The 15,778-nt window shown below is 46.9% G+C and overlaps 1 protein-coding gene across 4 annotated transcripts in view; it reads right to left on the bottom strand.

Moving 5' to 3' along the window:
• Nucleotides 1–15,778, bottom strand: part of LOC147612168 (3-hydroxyisobutyryl-CoA hydrolase-like protein 5) — a 104,093-nt gene that overhangs the window by 37,389 nt on the left and 50,926 nt on the right. For all 4 annotated transcript variants that reach the window (XM_086784046.1, XM_086784045.1, XM_086784047.1 and 1 more), the window contains exons 4-5: nt 11,448–11,516; nt 10,637–10,700 (exon numbers count right to left, since the gene is read on the bottom strand). In XM_086784046.1, the coding sequence (XP_086640172.1) occupies nt 10,637–10,700; nt 11,448–11,516 (133 nt within the window). The remainder of the gene's footprint in view (nt 1–10,636; nt 10,701–11,447; nt 11,517–15,778) is intronic.

The raw sequence follows: 15,778 nt of genomic DNA, 5'->3' as shown, positions 1-15,778 counted from the left end.
CCTCATCCTTGTCTCAAGCTTCAGTTCACTTTAACCCGCTTCAACTCGCCTCAGCTCTCTGCTTCTACTTCAGCTCTCTTCACCTCATCCTCAACGTTTCTTAGCTCGTGGTTACTCTACTTCACCCCAACAACTATCTTCAGTTCATGGCAGCTCATATTCAGCTTCAAAGTGTGGCGCAATTCCTCATGACAGCTCATCTTTAGCTCGTGGCTTTCAAGCTTCAGCTCCGCGTCATTCTACATCAGCTTGCCGTCAGTTTTGGGCCTCATCTCATGGCATCCTCAGGGCGATTTCAGTCAGCCTGTCATCGCCTTCATTTGCTGCTCCCTTTCTTCATGAAGCAGCCCGCATACATTCAGATTTTTGTTGCCTCAATTCCAGCAACTTGTCCACTCACTTCATGGCTGCACAACTCCATGGATATACGTCACCTATGGTCAGAATCAGCTCGACACTTTGCTCCGATTCTGAATCCTCATTGGATCATGTTATGCTGTTGTTTTCTCACATGGGACAGCCCCTTCAATTTATCAGGCTGCTCCTGGTTCTGCAAATTTCGAGGTATGGATGCTCTTCGTTTAACAATCCTCAGCCTGGCCCTAATGCCCACTTACTTTCACGACTAGCAAGTTCTTCATGCTTCATGATTACTTTCAGCATTCATGGTTTACCCCTCTGGATAGACTGTCAAAGATATGGTTTTGAAAGAGGGAAGACCTGCTCAAGCTGGAGTAATCAAATCAAGATATCTAGATGTAATTTTCAGTCTTCTACTTTCGAAAAAAAACTCAAAATATAAAAATTTAATTTTCAGTTTTCATGGGATTAGACACTGCCCTTGCATTTCAGCAAGTGGTAAGACCTTCCCTTCATCTATCTGTCTCTCATGTACGGGATTAGACACTGCCAAATATGGTAAGACCTTCCCATCTCTCTCATATTTGTCTATGCTTTCATGCTATCTACCACCATTGATCACCAATGATGTAGATCATGGGGTAATGTCATGTCTATTTGTCTACATGGACTTATCTTTGTCCCTATCCAAGAGGCACCCCTGCATTACCCACTCTAGCAGGAGGATTGCCCTTGAGAAGGGATTATCTATCAAGGTCCATCTCTCTGTCTATCTACAATCAGTCAATCTCTCTGTCTATGTGTCTTATCTTGTGTGATCTTACAGTCATATGTCTCTGACACTCTGTCTATCAGTCTATATGCCTCTCTTTTGTGAATTAGCTACCCACATTCTTTTGGCATTTTCTGTCTATGTCCCCATTTATCTTCTATCTGTCAGACTCTCTCATGTCTATCTGACAATCTCTCTCTGTGGGACCACTCTACTGGCTAATTGCCTCTCTCTCTCTCTGTCTATGATCCACTCTTGTCCCTACCCTTGTGGACCCATATGAGGATATCACTTGAGGAGGGGTGTCTCAGGATCTTGTCTATCTTATCTTCTGGCTTGTCTCTCAGTCCTTGTCTAGTCTATCTGTATTGGTCTTATCTTTTTGTCATGTCATAGTCTTGTCTTTCTGTCTTCCTCCTAGTGTCCACTTAAGGAGGGTGTTCGAAATAAGTGCACACTAGGTGTACTCTTTTCCTAGTCTAGTATAAACTTTTGTCTTGAGTCTTGTGTGTCTGCCATGTGGCATCTTATTTGTCCCACATATCAGCGTGGCTACTATCTCTTGTACTACACACCTATATATTGTGGGTGTCACATCATAAGAAGTATCAATCTTGTGTCTTGTCTACACTCATCTCAAGGTATCTCTATGCTTTGTCTTGCTCTCATTTCAGTTTCAGTTTCAGCTTTGTCTCTCCCCCATTTTTCCTACAGTCTTCACCCCTTGAAGAGGACTCCATGGCAGCCGCTCCGTCAACCCCAACCGAGGCCACCGCCCCTTACCTTTTCTCCGAAGCGGAACTCCAACTCCTAGCATCAACAGTAGCCTCCCTCAAAGACTGAACATTGGTTTGCAACATTGTGAGTAGCGGCCGTGGGTGCAGCCAGCTTGCAACTTCCTCCAGGCCAACCTCCTTGGTGAGCCAAACAAGATCATAGATATCCATACCCTCAGGCACAGCTACTATCACATAGCGTTCGACATCCCAGTAGCTTCAGACCACGTGCTTCAACTAAGCCCCGTTGCGTTGTGCACAGCCAAGGTGTTTTTCGAATGTTGGCAACATGGTTTTGATTCCAACTTCAAAACTCTTGCTGGAGTATTCGGATTCCCGATCATAGTCTATTTTCTAGGCCTCAAGAAGGAATACCTTCCGCTTCTCCTAACAACAGCCGCCTCAATGTTTTCCAAGCCTCAGCAAGGAGTACCTTTCGTCGTAATTGGGAGGACGATACAGCAAGTGTTGGAATCCCCCGCGATCGCCTCGATGCTCATGAGAGTGGCTAGGATCCCTTCAATTGCCATCAGCATTTCCTCTCTGGAGACAGTTCCGCAGGTCATCTCTCTTCCATGCCTCCTGGAGGGCCCCATCTTTGAGCAGGTGGAGTACTCAGGTCTTCCTAGCTAGTGTTTCATTGGCCGCCACCTCAGCAAAGCTTGCTCTTGTCACCAGTCTCCAAGTGCCACAGTGCCACCACACCCCTCCGGCAAGACAAAGCCTCAACACCCTCCCCTTGAGCACGAGCAGGGGAGTAGGTGGTAGACAACCTAGTAAAGGCAGAACCGACGCACAGCCATAGCAGCACGCGGTTGCCAAGCAAGACCTTTGACGGGACCCAAGCCAAAACAGTCGTGTCAGAGTACCATTTCAAGCATTTATCTCTAGATCACCTGTCTAGAGTGGAGGTCCCACCAGTCCCCAAAACGGTCCCACCATCAGGTCCAGCTTAAAACGGAATCCAGAGTGGTTCGGAACCAGTCTTCCCGATTTTTCAGAACCACTCTGGGACCTCCCCCCCTCAGAATCTGAATCCCAACAAGCAAGTGCCCTCTCAGGATCAAGAAGAGCTGCCATCTTCCTCCTCTCCCTACCCACCCCCACCCCCCCAGGCCTCTCTAAAGCACTCTTGTCAACCCTGCCAGCAGCCTCTGACCCTACGAGCTTGCAATGTTGGTTGTTGGTTCCCTGACGAGAGCCCTCCCGCCGGAAGATTTAGGTGGTCCCCTTGAGTCATGGGACAGCCTGTGGAGTATAGCTTCTTCAGATAACTATCAATGGATGCAGGTGCTTTTGCAGAGACTTATCCCCTCTCCAAGGCTGTGTCATCTTTCACCAATCCAGACTGGCCACTCCTAAAAGTGGGAGCAATGATTTTCTCCTTCCCACTCAGTGTAACAGCAGAGCAACACTGGAGTCTGGAGCGTGTCTCCTCCACTATCCATAAACAAGTGATAGAGCTCTCTCATCACCCCGGGGACCTACGCCTCACAAACATTGTCACTCATTATTGGTCCTTGGCCCGCATGAAGCTTGGAGGATTAAGCCATGGGAACCACGATGGTGAGCTCAAGAACTCGAATTTGGAGGGGATTCGCTTCATGTACCTTCATGTATCGTTGGCGGTCCCCCTCCCCCCTTCTACATATGCCTCTATTGTGATAGTTGGAGCCCAGTTTATGCATATAACCAAGCCATAGAGGAGTGGGCACATATGAAGCATAGGATCGGGGATCGCCTCAGACGTCTGCGCACGAGGACAGACTATGACTACTCGCCGTTGTGTGTAGTTTTTTGGGAACCTCAGACTCAACTTGTACATGTGTACATGAGTGTTGTTCGTGTTGTGATAAAGTCATGGGAGCACCCATTGACTCAGTGTGGGCGTCGTGGATGCGGCAATCAAGTATGGGACTTGATGGAAGTGTATGTGCTGGAAAAGGTGATGAGATCTTGGACACAAGCTTGTCCAGAGCGTGGTCGGCTGGAGAAGATGTCAGCTGCTCGGATGTCTGAATATGTGTGGGTGCGTCAAAAAAACAATGGGTACTTGGAAGGTCGCATTTGAGGTATGTGGGCATGGGCAGAAAAAAGGTAATGAGGGGCCAAAGTTGCCTTGGGCATTTGGTGTGAAAAGGAATAATTGGTGGCTTTAATAAAATAAAATGATGAAAAAAATGTGGCCACTTATAAGGTAAGCTGCGTGGAGGTATGAGGGGCTGCCAACGCATGCCATCCAGAAGGCTGGCGAAGCAGCCGTGGGAGAGCGTGGGGAGTCGGCTGGAGAGAAAAAGGGTGTGCGGCTTCGTGAGCAGGGGAGGATGACCCTCTGGCGGAGTTGCTGAACAGAAAAGAGAAGGCTCTCTGGGCGCAGCTGGGAGACGCCTTTGGACGGGGTTCGCCGAGTGGAGAGCTGGGAGACTCTCTGGTGCAGCGGCAAGACGAAGCCAAGGGGGGTCTCGTTGAATGGAGAGGCGTCAAGGTGCAGAGTTCGTGGCTGCTGGAGGGCGCCAGTTGTGGAAGCCTTGGCGACGGGCTTGAGTATTTTTGGGTGGCTAGCTGCAGCCACAGGCGCTGGAGGGAAACGTGGGCTAGGTAGTTCGCCGTGTAAACAGCAGCTGAGCGCAGAGAAGTGTGCGGGCCTTGGGTTGTTTTGGGGGTCGCTGGTGATTAGCGACCAAAGACAATGGTCAGCTTTTTTGCGTGGTGAAGTTGGCGCAAGACCTGCCTGGAGAGCTGAACCAGGTTACAGTGTGGTGACCACCTCGTGGAAGAGAGGTGCTGGAGTGAAGGTAGAACGCAGCTGATTAGTACTGGCAAGTGCCTGACGGGTTGGTGATAGTGGAGAGCAAAGGCTACCTTTGAGATGTTGGCAGCACAGAGACCGGATGCATGTGAAGAGGACAGTGTTGAGTGGTGTGTTTACTGGATGCCCAGGAAGGCTCGCAAATAGTGGAGGATCGCCGTGAAGAAAGGAGAAGACTGGCTAGTGAGGACAAAGAGGTTGCTTTGGGTTTTGCTTTGGAAACTGGCAGTGTGCTGGTGGTGTAGCAGAGAGATCTTTAGCTGAGGTGCAGAGCAGAGAGTGAAGAGGTCGGCTGCAGAGAACCAAGAGTGGACAGATTGGGAGCGACCAGGAGCTGGAGTGGGCTGATTGCGAGCGGGTGCTTGATGAAGCTGGTGTCTGGGATATCTTGGATATCCAATTCTGTAAAGATGAAGGTTTTGTTCTGAAATATAAGTCCTGTTCATGCTCTTTGGTCTGGTGTTCTGGTGTGTTTGCATGCGTGTGTGGAAGTGTGGCATCCTATAAAGGCGTAAATAGCTTTACCGCTTCCGTGCCATCACTTTTTGGTGCCTCCACAGAGGAGCAGATTTCCTCTGGTTTGTGAAAGAGAACAGGGGCTGTGTGAAGAAAGTTTTGGAAATGGCTCAGGATTTTCCGGAGTTTTGGGGATTGCCACAGGAGAATGCAACCAGGTTTCTGGAGAAAATGGAGTTTACAGCTTTGATGAAAGACAGGGCAACCCCGGAGATCCTCTCTCAGATTTTGACTTATTGCTTACAGGGTAATGCAAAAGTATGGCTACAGATGTTTGTGACTACACACAGGAATGTTCATCGACAGGATCCTGAGTACCGTGTAGTCAGAGCTGCCTTTTTGGCACAGTTTGTCCATGTGAAGAGTCCGAATGAAGTGTGGAAGGAGTTGTGTAACATTCAGCAGAAGGACGGTCAGGATGTGGATCAGTATCTGATAGAGTTTGGTAGACTGTGGAGTCTATGGTGTGAGGCTTTGATTCCTGAAGTACCCCCACAGATGATAAAGAGGGAGCGGTTTGTGGCTGGTCTGGAGCCAACGATCCGTCTGAAGGTGGAGTTGAAGAACCTCGATAGCTTTGAGGAGGCTGTCAGAGTTGCTCGTGAGAAGGAGTGGAAGGTGAAGCGTCTGAGGCAGTTGGGAATGCAGGAAGAGCCAAAGAGGTTTGTGAATTGAGAGTATGCATCCTGGGAGAAAAGCTGCTGTTATTCCTAGACAGGAGGATTCTTTGAAGAGGGAGGTTCATGAAGCAGTGGAGCTCATGAAGTCTTTAAGCTTGAATTGGATAGAGTCTAAAGGAAGAGGACGAGGCATAGGTGTTATGGGAAGGAAAACTGATGCATCATCTGGTTCTGAAGGAAATTCAGCAGATATTGGAAGAGGGAGAGGGTATCCGTGTGATGTGCAATGCCGGAATTGTGGTGAGTGGGGTCATATCAGTCCGCAATGTGAGAGACCAGCCAAAGCTAATGGTGGTATATATCAATTGTCCATGGGAATGAGTGATAGGGTGATTGGCCCTAATATGCAGGTGAAGGATGTAATCCAGCCCAATGTTTGTGAAGCCCATAAGGTCACATTTGCAGAGCAGGGTATGGGACAGATTCATCTGTTGGAAATGGAGAAGGGTGAGGTTTCTGGAATCAGACCTGAAGAGCTTTCAGAAGGCGAGGAGGAGAAGGATGGAAGTATTGATGATGCTGTGGATTGTGAAGGTGAAAAGAGTAATGACTTGCAGGTGCCAGTACTTCAGCCAGTCAAGGTAGAGAGTGATGATCAAGGTGTTACTAATGAAGGTACTATGGATGGGGTACATATGGATGATCTGGGTGATGAGTTGGATATAGCAGCCTGTGAGAGTGTGGATGGTGAGCTGGACAGTGTTCTTGATAATGCATTGGATGATCTGTTGAAGTTGGCTTCCTTGGAGAAGGAAACAAATACTTGCATGCCAGTTGTGCATGAAGAGAGTGATGGTGTGACTGATGGTGAGCTAGATGCTCCTTTGGATGATGACGTGATGGATTTTGGATGTGCGGATGCTGATCATAAGGTGTGTATTCCTTGTCATGCCCAAGAGAATGAGTCGGTTGTGAGTGGTGAGGATGCATGTGAGGCTATTGTTGTTGGTCAGGGGGACCAAGATGCTTTGCCTGGCAGTTTGGGGAGCTTGGACTTGGTAGAGATGCCTGTGCAAGATGTGGAGAATCTTGAAGGATCGCCAATGGTCTTGAAGCTGGAGAAACTGCAGGAAAGTGACAATGATGAGTCTGCAGTGCATGAAGTTGCTGTGTGTGATGTTGATGGGCTGAAGGGAAGTGGGTTTATGAAGGACACACCACATGTGGATGCTCAGCATATGGATGAGCGGTTTGGTTATAGTTCGAGTCTGGCAGTTAGTCCAGAGGGAGAGTTGGAAGCCAATAATATGGGCTGCAAATTGGGTGATCATGAGGTGGGAGTTGATCATCAGATGTGTGTTATTTCGATATATGATTATGAATGGGAGTCAGATGTGTCAGAGGGGAGTAGAGGTGAGGAATGGATGTTACCATCACCAAATTATGTGAGCTGGTATGGAGAAGGAAGTGCAACAGAAGATGGTGATGAGGCCATATATAAAGAGCAAAGGGGGTTGCTGAAAGTGGAAAGCCATGGCGGGGTGTATCAATGGTTGTTAAACAGAGGAAAATGCTTGAGGAATTGGAAGGTAGATACACCGAGGTTTCTGTTTGATCTAGGAGGATAAATGGTTTCTGGTTGTACAGCTGCTGGACATAAATGTCTCAGCAGAAGTAAGGGGGTTGCTAAATATGTGTGTAGTTTTTTGGGAACCTCAGACTCAACTTGTACATGTGTACATGAGTGTTGTTCGTGTTGTGATAAAGTCATGGGAGCACCCATTGACTCACTGTGGGCGTCGCGGATGCGGCAATCAAGTATGGGACTTGATGGAAGTGTATGTGCTGGAAAAGGTGATGAGATCTTGGACACAAGCTTGTCCGGAGCATGGTCGGCTGGAGAAGATGTCAGCTGCTCGGATGTCTGAATATGTGTGGGCGCGTCAAAAAAAACAATGGGTACTTGGAAGGTCGCATTTGAGGTATGTGGGCATGGGCAGAAAAAAGGTAATGAGGGGCCAAAGTTGCCTTGGGCATTTGGTGTGAAAAGGAATAATTGGTGGCTTTAATAAAATAAAATGATGAAAAAAATGTGGCCACTTATAAGGTAAGCTGCGTGGAGGTATGAGGGGCTGCCAACGCATGCCATCCAGAAGGCTGGCGAAGCAGCCGTGGGAGAGCGTGGGGAGTCGGCTGGAGAGAAAAAGGGTGTGCGGCTTCGTGAGCAGGGGAGGATGACCCTCTGGCGGAGTTGCTGAACAGAAAAGAGAAGGCTCTCTGGGCGCAGCTGGGAGACGCCTTTGGACGGGGTTCGCCGAGTGGAGAGCTGGGAGACTCTCTGGTGCAGCGGCAAGACGAAGCCAAGGGGAGTCTCGTTGAATGGAGAGGCGTCAAGGTGCAGAGTTCGTGGCTGCTGGAGGGCGCCAGTTGTGGAAGCCTTGGCGACGGGCTTGAGTATTTTTGGGTGGCTAGCTGCAGCCACAGGCGCTGGAGGGAAACGTGGGCTAGGTAGTTCGCCGTGTAAACAGCAGCTGAGCGCAGAGAAGTGTGCTGGCCTTGGGTTGTTTTGGGGGTCGCTGGTGATTAGCGACTGATCTCCCCACTCCCCATTCTAAGCGCTTCCCTTCTGCTCCGCTACCCTGTGTCTTTCTTGCCCTTCGCTTGCCTGCCCCTGCCTTTTTTCCATGCATCACTCCCTCCCTCCTCTTCATTGCCCCTTCTTCCCCTTCATGCGGCTAGTGCACCCCTCCCTCCCTCCTCTTCGCTGCCCTTTCCTCCCCTTCCTGCTTTCTCCTCTGCCTTGTTTGAAATACAAACCTTATCAAAGTACAATAGATTTGTGTGTGAACAGCCTCTCACAAAGGGCTCTTGTATTTGTGCATGTGAACACACTCCTATAAAAGGGAGGAGATAAAATCCACAAAGTAACCACGAGGCAAAAGTCAACAGGACATCTACCTCTGCTAGATTCAAGGAGCGGATTTAGGGATGCCTACAATCAAGGAGGAGGTGGAGAGAATCTAGGGCACCTAATCAAGAATCATTAGCTTTAATCAAATTGTATTAGCATTTTGTATGGGCCTATTTAAAGGCACACTCTTAAATGAGAAACCAAGCAAGCATTTCATACATTTTGTCTACTAATGTTTTAAAGTCGTGTTGTTTTATTTCTTTCTTCACTGTGTTAATGCCACAACCTGGCCATGTATCTATTCAAGCCTCCATAGCTCTCAAGCCTTACCCATGTAAGCCATGTTTTTCATCATGATATCAGAGCCCTCATCCATCAACACCTCCACCTCCCCTTCAAAGTGCTCCCTCGAGCATCTGTGTCAATGTTGTTGCTACCGTCCATCACCTCTAATGTCTCCTCTACAGCCCCGATCGTTGCCGCCTTCACCAGCACACGTCGCTTCATCAACACAACTATTTACACTCCCGTGTTCATCCACGTGTTGGCACTACTCGTTTCACAGGTCTTAAAAACCTTATGTTATAAGCATCCATGTGTCTAATGCCCGTTTTCCTTTGCCAATGTCGCTTTTCGAAAATCTAGTCTGGAAGCTTAGACCTACCATCTGCAAAAATCAATTTGGAGCTTTTTCAAATAAAGGGTAAATCCATCTAATTAATGTTGCTACAGTCATAATCTTTTGGTGAATTTTCCTTTTTTCTGCAAATCAGGCTTCATCAAGTAATTAGTTATAAATTACTTCATTAAATCTTATCATTAATAAGGGTGCAAATCTAGCATTAGAGCCATAGAGTTGCACACACATCTCGAAGAAGAAGATTAGCTGCGTGGATATATATACCTAAATGAATCCAAGAACATGCCCAAATTCACCTTATAAGAAAGTGCAATTTATAACCTCATGGTAGTCATCCACAAGACAATAAACTGTCAACTCCATCATGCATAGTATGGACTAGATACTACAACATCCCCACTAACGTCATCACTGCCCAATAGTGAGTGTAGAACTTGGTATCAATATATGCTCCCACACACACCCCCCACGCACACACACATAAGAGCATACATTCATACAAAGGTCTGTGTACTGAGTTTCTGTCAGAGCTCTGGAGATATAGGGCAGACTCAACCATAATGAAGCCTAGCACTAACCATCATAACAAATAGAAAGAATTACTACTCTGAAGGCAACTACGAGGGAAAGCCACCAAGCTTGCAAACACTACATTTGCAATGAACCAATATGCAAGTTTGTAATTTTGGAGATCCCTCTTTCTCTTCCTCTCACACAGAATGCAAAGCACTATAGTAAGGATAAATCTCTCTCAAGATCTAGTTCTAAACTCTAACTAGACAATGAAAAACCACATGTCAACTGTTCTAGGTTCCCAAATGGGCCCCACAAGCCGCGGAGATTTTGCCCAAGGGAAGCTTCCTCAAGTCCTCAAAAACATGAGCGAGCCCAAACCTGGCAAGAGATGATGAGGAAGGAGCATTGATATCTAGCAAATTCATGCTTCCATCACACTGCAAACAAACAGATGCATGGATGCACGGACGTAGCAGCAAATGCTTTTAATAGTACAGTTTAAATTTCAGCTTAGATAAAATGCAGGCTATGTCCAAAAACCTCACTGAATCCAGATTACTAGCTCATCAACATGAAGATGTTGGGGAGCCTCATGGCCTGGAAGATTCAAAGGATACAAATTCGTAAACCACTACACTTCGGGATACACAAAAAATATTTTGAGAGAAAAAAAGAAGCTTTAGAAATCTGATTTTAGAATTGAAAAAAAAGGGGACCTGTATTGGTCAGATTGTAGAACCATCGCAGATCGCCGCCTGAAGAGAAGGTGTTACCGTCACCCTACAAAGGTCTCAATTTAGATATTCTAAACACTGCCATAACATGCAATGACATTTTGCCACTGATATTCAACAAAGAATGCGCTATCCCATTTTTTTAATCTCACATTTTCCAACAAGGGCCTCAATATTCTTACAAAGTATTCAAATCTCACACTTTTCTCAAAAAAAAAAACTTTCCAAAGCCTTTACAGAATATCTTTTTTTGAACGAACTTGCTGGTAATGTTCATGGTCACAAAAGACAGCCAGCTTTTGAAAACAAAATATAACAATACATGAACCTTTTTCAAAAGATAAGAAACGGAAGAGAAAGAGAAAGAGTAAAGATATGATGAAGGTGGAGGAAAAGGATGGAAGAAGACAAAGAAGAAAGGGAGAGGAGGAAGAAGAATGGAGGAGAAGCCAGCTGTGAAGGAGATAAAGCAGAGGAGGAGAAGGATGTGGCTGCAATGTAGAAGGGAAAATGTGACAAACCGGTGAAAATGGGGTTGAAAAGTCGTGTGTGCAAACAATTCCCCAAAAAACAAAATCTCACAACTGGGCAAATTTATTTCACCAAAGCTTTTCAAATGTTATAGATATGTTTCTAGCCCTAGAAACCATTTTTTTGTTTCTATGGTTTCACTAAAGTTAGGAGGAAACTTTGGACCAGAAAATGTATATAATTTACCCCTTAATATCATGGTGTAACCTTTAAAATACTTACAACATTGAAGCAAGTTTACATCAAGAGAGTGAAAACTTACTTTTAAAAGTATTAAATCGACGGTTTTGTCATGCTCCCATGCTTCAAGCAGCTTCAAGAGATGATAAACCTGGTAGTATTGTACTGTAACTCAGACATTGCCCACAAAGTCTATGTCTACAGCATGAGTATTATTGCAAATGTGATTGACAGAGTGGATTTTGATGTTAAAAAGTTTATGGGATTATGGTTGCTAATTGCACACTAACATTCTCATTTATTTACAGCATATCGTGCAAAAAGTTTAAAGATCCATTCATTTCATTCATGGTTTGCATTGTTGATATATGTGTACATGCACTTCTATGCATGCATGGGTATGTGACATGGTACATACAAAACTTTGGCAATTTTGGAGTGATTGTTTCAGGCCCAGAATGACTCTAGTCTTTGACAACCAATATGAAAACCCCCCCTGTCGAGCTCCAACATGTAGGACTAAACAACATAATAAAACACAACATTATTAAAAATAGAATTGAGACCATTATAAAGGGAGCATCGAGCATAAAGATACCACAGAAGGCAAGACAGCTACCTCAATTCTTCATCTAAAAGAACTATCTCGATTCTCTACCAATTATGACACACATGTAAAAATTTAGAGAATTTATCACCACATGCATGCTTCCTCTGCTTTCCCAAAATGGATTGTGGCATCCTTTACAACGCTAGCACAGTGAGTACATTTCCAGCCAATTCTATTTTCTTAAAGGGCAATAGGCTTCTAGCACAATGAGTACATTTCCAGCCAATTCTAAATTAGAAGCCTATTTACCAAGGTGAAAAGGGCTGCCGGCAAGTGCCTGAGATGTGGCTTCCGAGGAATTGAAGTCAATTTGGAAAAACTCTCGTCCAAGTAGACGTGCATCAAGAAAGCGCACAGCCAGCTCCGAAGGGAGGGCAGACAGAAGCCAATCTCTAACTTGAGAGCGGGCAGGGTGAGAGCCGTAGAGCCTCCCAATGAGAGTGTTCTTCATTTCATTGTCGATGTCGCTTTGCAAAGCCATGAGAAACTCATCTTGTGAAAAACTGATAGTTCTCACAGCCTGGAGAAGGATTGGCTTGGGCAAAAGCCATAATGCCAATCAAGGGACGGGCGGTGGCCGACTTGAACACAGTAGGAGTTTTCTGTAAGCTGGCGCAAGCAACAAAGCGAGAGCGGCAGGAAGAAGGGCTGGAAAAGAGGCCAAGTGGGGTGGAAGAGGAAGGAAGGCGGGATGACTGCAGAGGAGGCGGAGGCTGGGTGAACGGACAGCAGGAGATGAGAAGGCGGCCAGGAGCACTGGCTGGGCAGGTGACAGGCAAGAGAGAAAGAAAGAAAGAAAGAAAGATTTTATTAATGTCTTCCAAAAGACCGAACTCGGCCTATGAGACAAATCGGTGTACCTGTGTGGGGTATCCTCTGTCATCCCAACAAAATGAAAAAGTACTGAACTAAAAAGCTGAATCTGGGTGTGCAATAAGTACAATGAGTGGGGGAGGGGATGGAGCTCTACTACTAGGAGAATGCAAAGCTATATGCATGGAGTATACAATCATGATATGCAACCTAGCTAGCTCCACCCAGTACCATACTGGGGGTATAAAATGGTATACATCAATGAAGGGGGTGTCCACAGCTCCCTCAAGAACATGCTTGGGTCTGCTCTGAAGCGAGCCAGTCGCTCCGCACCCTCTCTGTGAAACTGAGCTCTGATCTCTATCATCTCTCTCTGGTATAGGCGTGGTGTCCGAAAGCCAGGTGTCCTCTGTCATCTCTCTCTGGTATAGGCGTGGTGTCCGAAAGCCAGGTGTCCTCTGTCTCCTCCTGCGGACTCTGAGTGTCTCTGCTCTCTGGAGAGTAATTCCCTGCTCTGTAGGGGCTGGGAGTGGGATGGATCTCTGAAAAAATGTAGTAACCTATGTCTATCGTCCCCCCACTGGCGCTGTCTGAACCTGTAATGATGTCTCTCTGTGACGCTGTATGTCTAGAATGAATCTCCCCAGTATGCGCTGGTCTGCTACCTCAAAGATTTGGTGTAGGGAATGTGGCTCTCTGAATAAAATGGGATATCTCTCTCTGATGGCTGTATATGCTCTGCATCTCCATACATAATGCTCCTCACTCTCCACCTCCTCTCTGTACAATCTGCATACCCTCTGCTCTCAGGGGATCCGTGCTGCTCTGCCAGTCTCAATCTCCAATCGATGTGATGAAACTCTTAAGCTGACCACCCAATAGCCACTCAGGAGCCGTGTGGTAAAAAGCCCTCCATGTATCTAGGCCTCTCTATAAATCCATCATCAGTGATACTCATGAAGTGATCTCTGTAGTATAGCATCTTCGGTGGAAGAGGTTGTGTAGGCGATATCCATGTCTCTCGTGTATAGAGCTGCCATAGGTCCTGTCTCAATACTCTGTTCCTCTCACTATGAGAGAGACGGATATGTGGTGCATCCCTGTCATGCTGGAATGGTGGTAGATGATCCGTGTCTAGGCCATGCTGTGAGAACCAATGTGTGACCTGTGCATACCATGATCCTCTGTCTCCTGCCTTAGCCAGCTGTCTAGATGCCTCAAAAGCTCTATATGACAATCTGTCCTGTGGCATCTCTTTGAATCTGTCTAGCAAGCATACAGTCTGGAATATAGCCTCTACCATCATAGGAGGCGCAGCAAACTTTGCTCGGATAATGTCATGAGGTACTGATGGTTTGCTGCGTATCATGCGTGCCATCATGAGGGCCTGTGGTCTCTCTATCTGTGTCCACCAATGGGAAGCAAGGCCTAGCGCCCATACCGCTGCTCCATACATCAGTGCCGGTGTGACTAATGTGTCAAATAGCCACCCCTTCGTCCGGGGCTCCTAAAAATGTGCTTGGTGGCACTATCTCTCTAGCATAGCCAATGCTACATATCCCCGTGTCAATCTAGCTCTAGCTGCTGAACCCATGGTGAAGCGCGTGGTTGCTGCAGAGAAGGTAACCCCTAGGTACACGTATGATGTCACCACCTCCGCCTGGCGTCCTGTGAGAGTGAATGCCAGCTGACTCCTGCCCTGTCTCGATGTATGAAAGACCATAACCTTGGTTTTCCCAAGGTTCACAGTAAGACCCCTCTGTGTGCAAAAATCATCGAGTGCATGTAGATGCTGCTGGAGACCTCCTGGAGACTCAGACACTAATACAATATCATCAGCATAAAGCATAATATGTACTGAGGTACCTGCTAGATCAACTCCATCTCCGCCTCCCCGTGCAATGAAGTCAGCCACCTCATCAATGTATAACCCAAATAGCATGGGGGAAAGTGGCATCCTTGCTTCACACCAATGGTGCTAGCAATAGTCTCGAACATACCTCCTGGGCATCAAACTCACCTAAAAACCTGTTCATATAATGCATAGATGCCCCATGTCATATCTGCTGGTATGCCAAGAGACTGCAGGCGCTGAAAGAGCCTTTCTCGTGGTACTGTGTCAAATGCCTTGCGGAAATCCACAAAGCAGCAATAGAGCTTTCTCTTCCTCACTCTGGCCTGATCAATCATACATCTCAAAGTGAATACATGGTCAGTGGTAGAGAAAGCTCTCCTGAAGCCTGCCTGCCCTGATGAGCGTAAACCTGCTCGCTCAACATATAAGCTAAGCTCTTGTTCCAACACTGCACCATAGAGTTTGGCCAACACGGCCAGCCATAACCATCCTGTAGTTGCTCGAATCGAGCATATCCCCTATTTTGTGGATCGGCACAATGGTGTGCATCGTCCACTCCACAGGAAAACCCTCTGCTAGTGCCCTGTTAAACAGGTGTGCAAGAAAAGGAGCCAAAGAATCTACTGCATATATGAGATGCTCACCCTGTAGGCCCATATGGTCGGAGGCTCGTCCATGCTGTAGGCCGCGGATAGCTTCCTTTACCATCGAGTGGGTAAAGAAGCTAGCTGTGGTGGTAGGTCGAGGCTCCTGTGGCTGAGGTATAGGTGGCTGCTGTGGGGCGTGATATAGGTCCTCTGCATATGTGCGCCATGTGTGTGGGTCTGCAATAGGTGTCGGTTTCTAGGGCTCTCTGAAGTGCCGCCATGAGATAGGGCTATCTCTACTCATGAAGAAATGGAAGATCTCTAGCTCCTGTATCTCTGCGAAGGCCCACTTTTTGCGGCGAAAGTCTCCTCATCTCTCTCCTCGACTCTCGCTCTATGATGGCTCCCAAGGCTCTCTGTATGCGGAGCCGTGAGTATAGGGCTCTCCAGTCGTCATCATACCAATTGTTCTGGGGCATAGTCCCAGATCTCGCAGGCTCTCCTGAGTGGACACGATGTGGGAAGCTCTGTAATGCAACCGTGTGTAG

Source organism: Cibotium barometz, chromosome 46 (assembly GCF_041138505.1).
Source record: "Cibotium barometz isolate CiBa-2024 chromosome 46, ASM4113850v1, whole genome shotgun sequence".
Lineage (NCBI taxonomy): Eukaryota > Viridiplantae > Streptophyta > Polypodiopsida > Cyatheales > Cibotiaceae > Cibotium > Cibotium barometz.
This window is presented reverse-complemented; position numbering and strand designations above follow the sequence as displayed.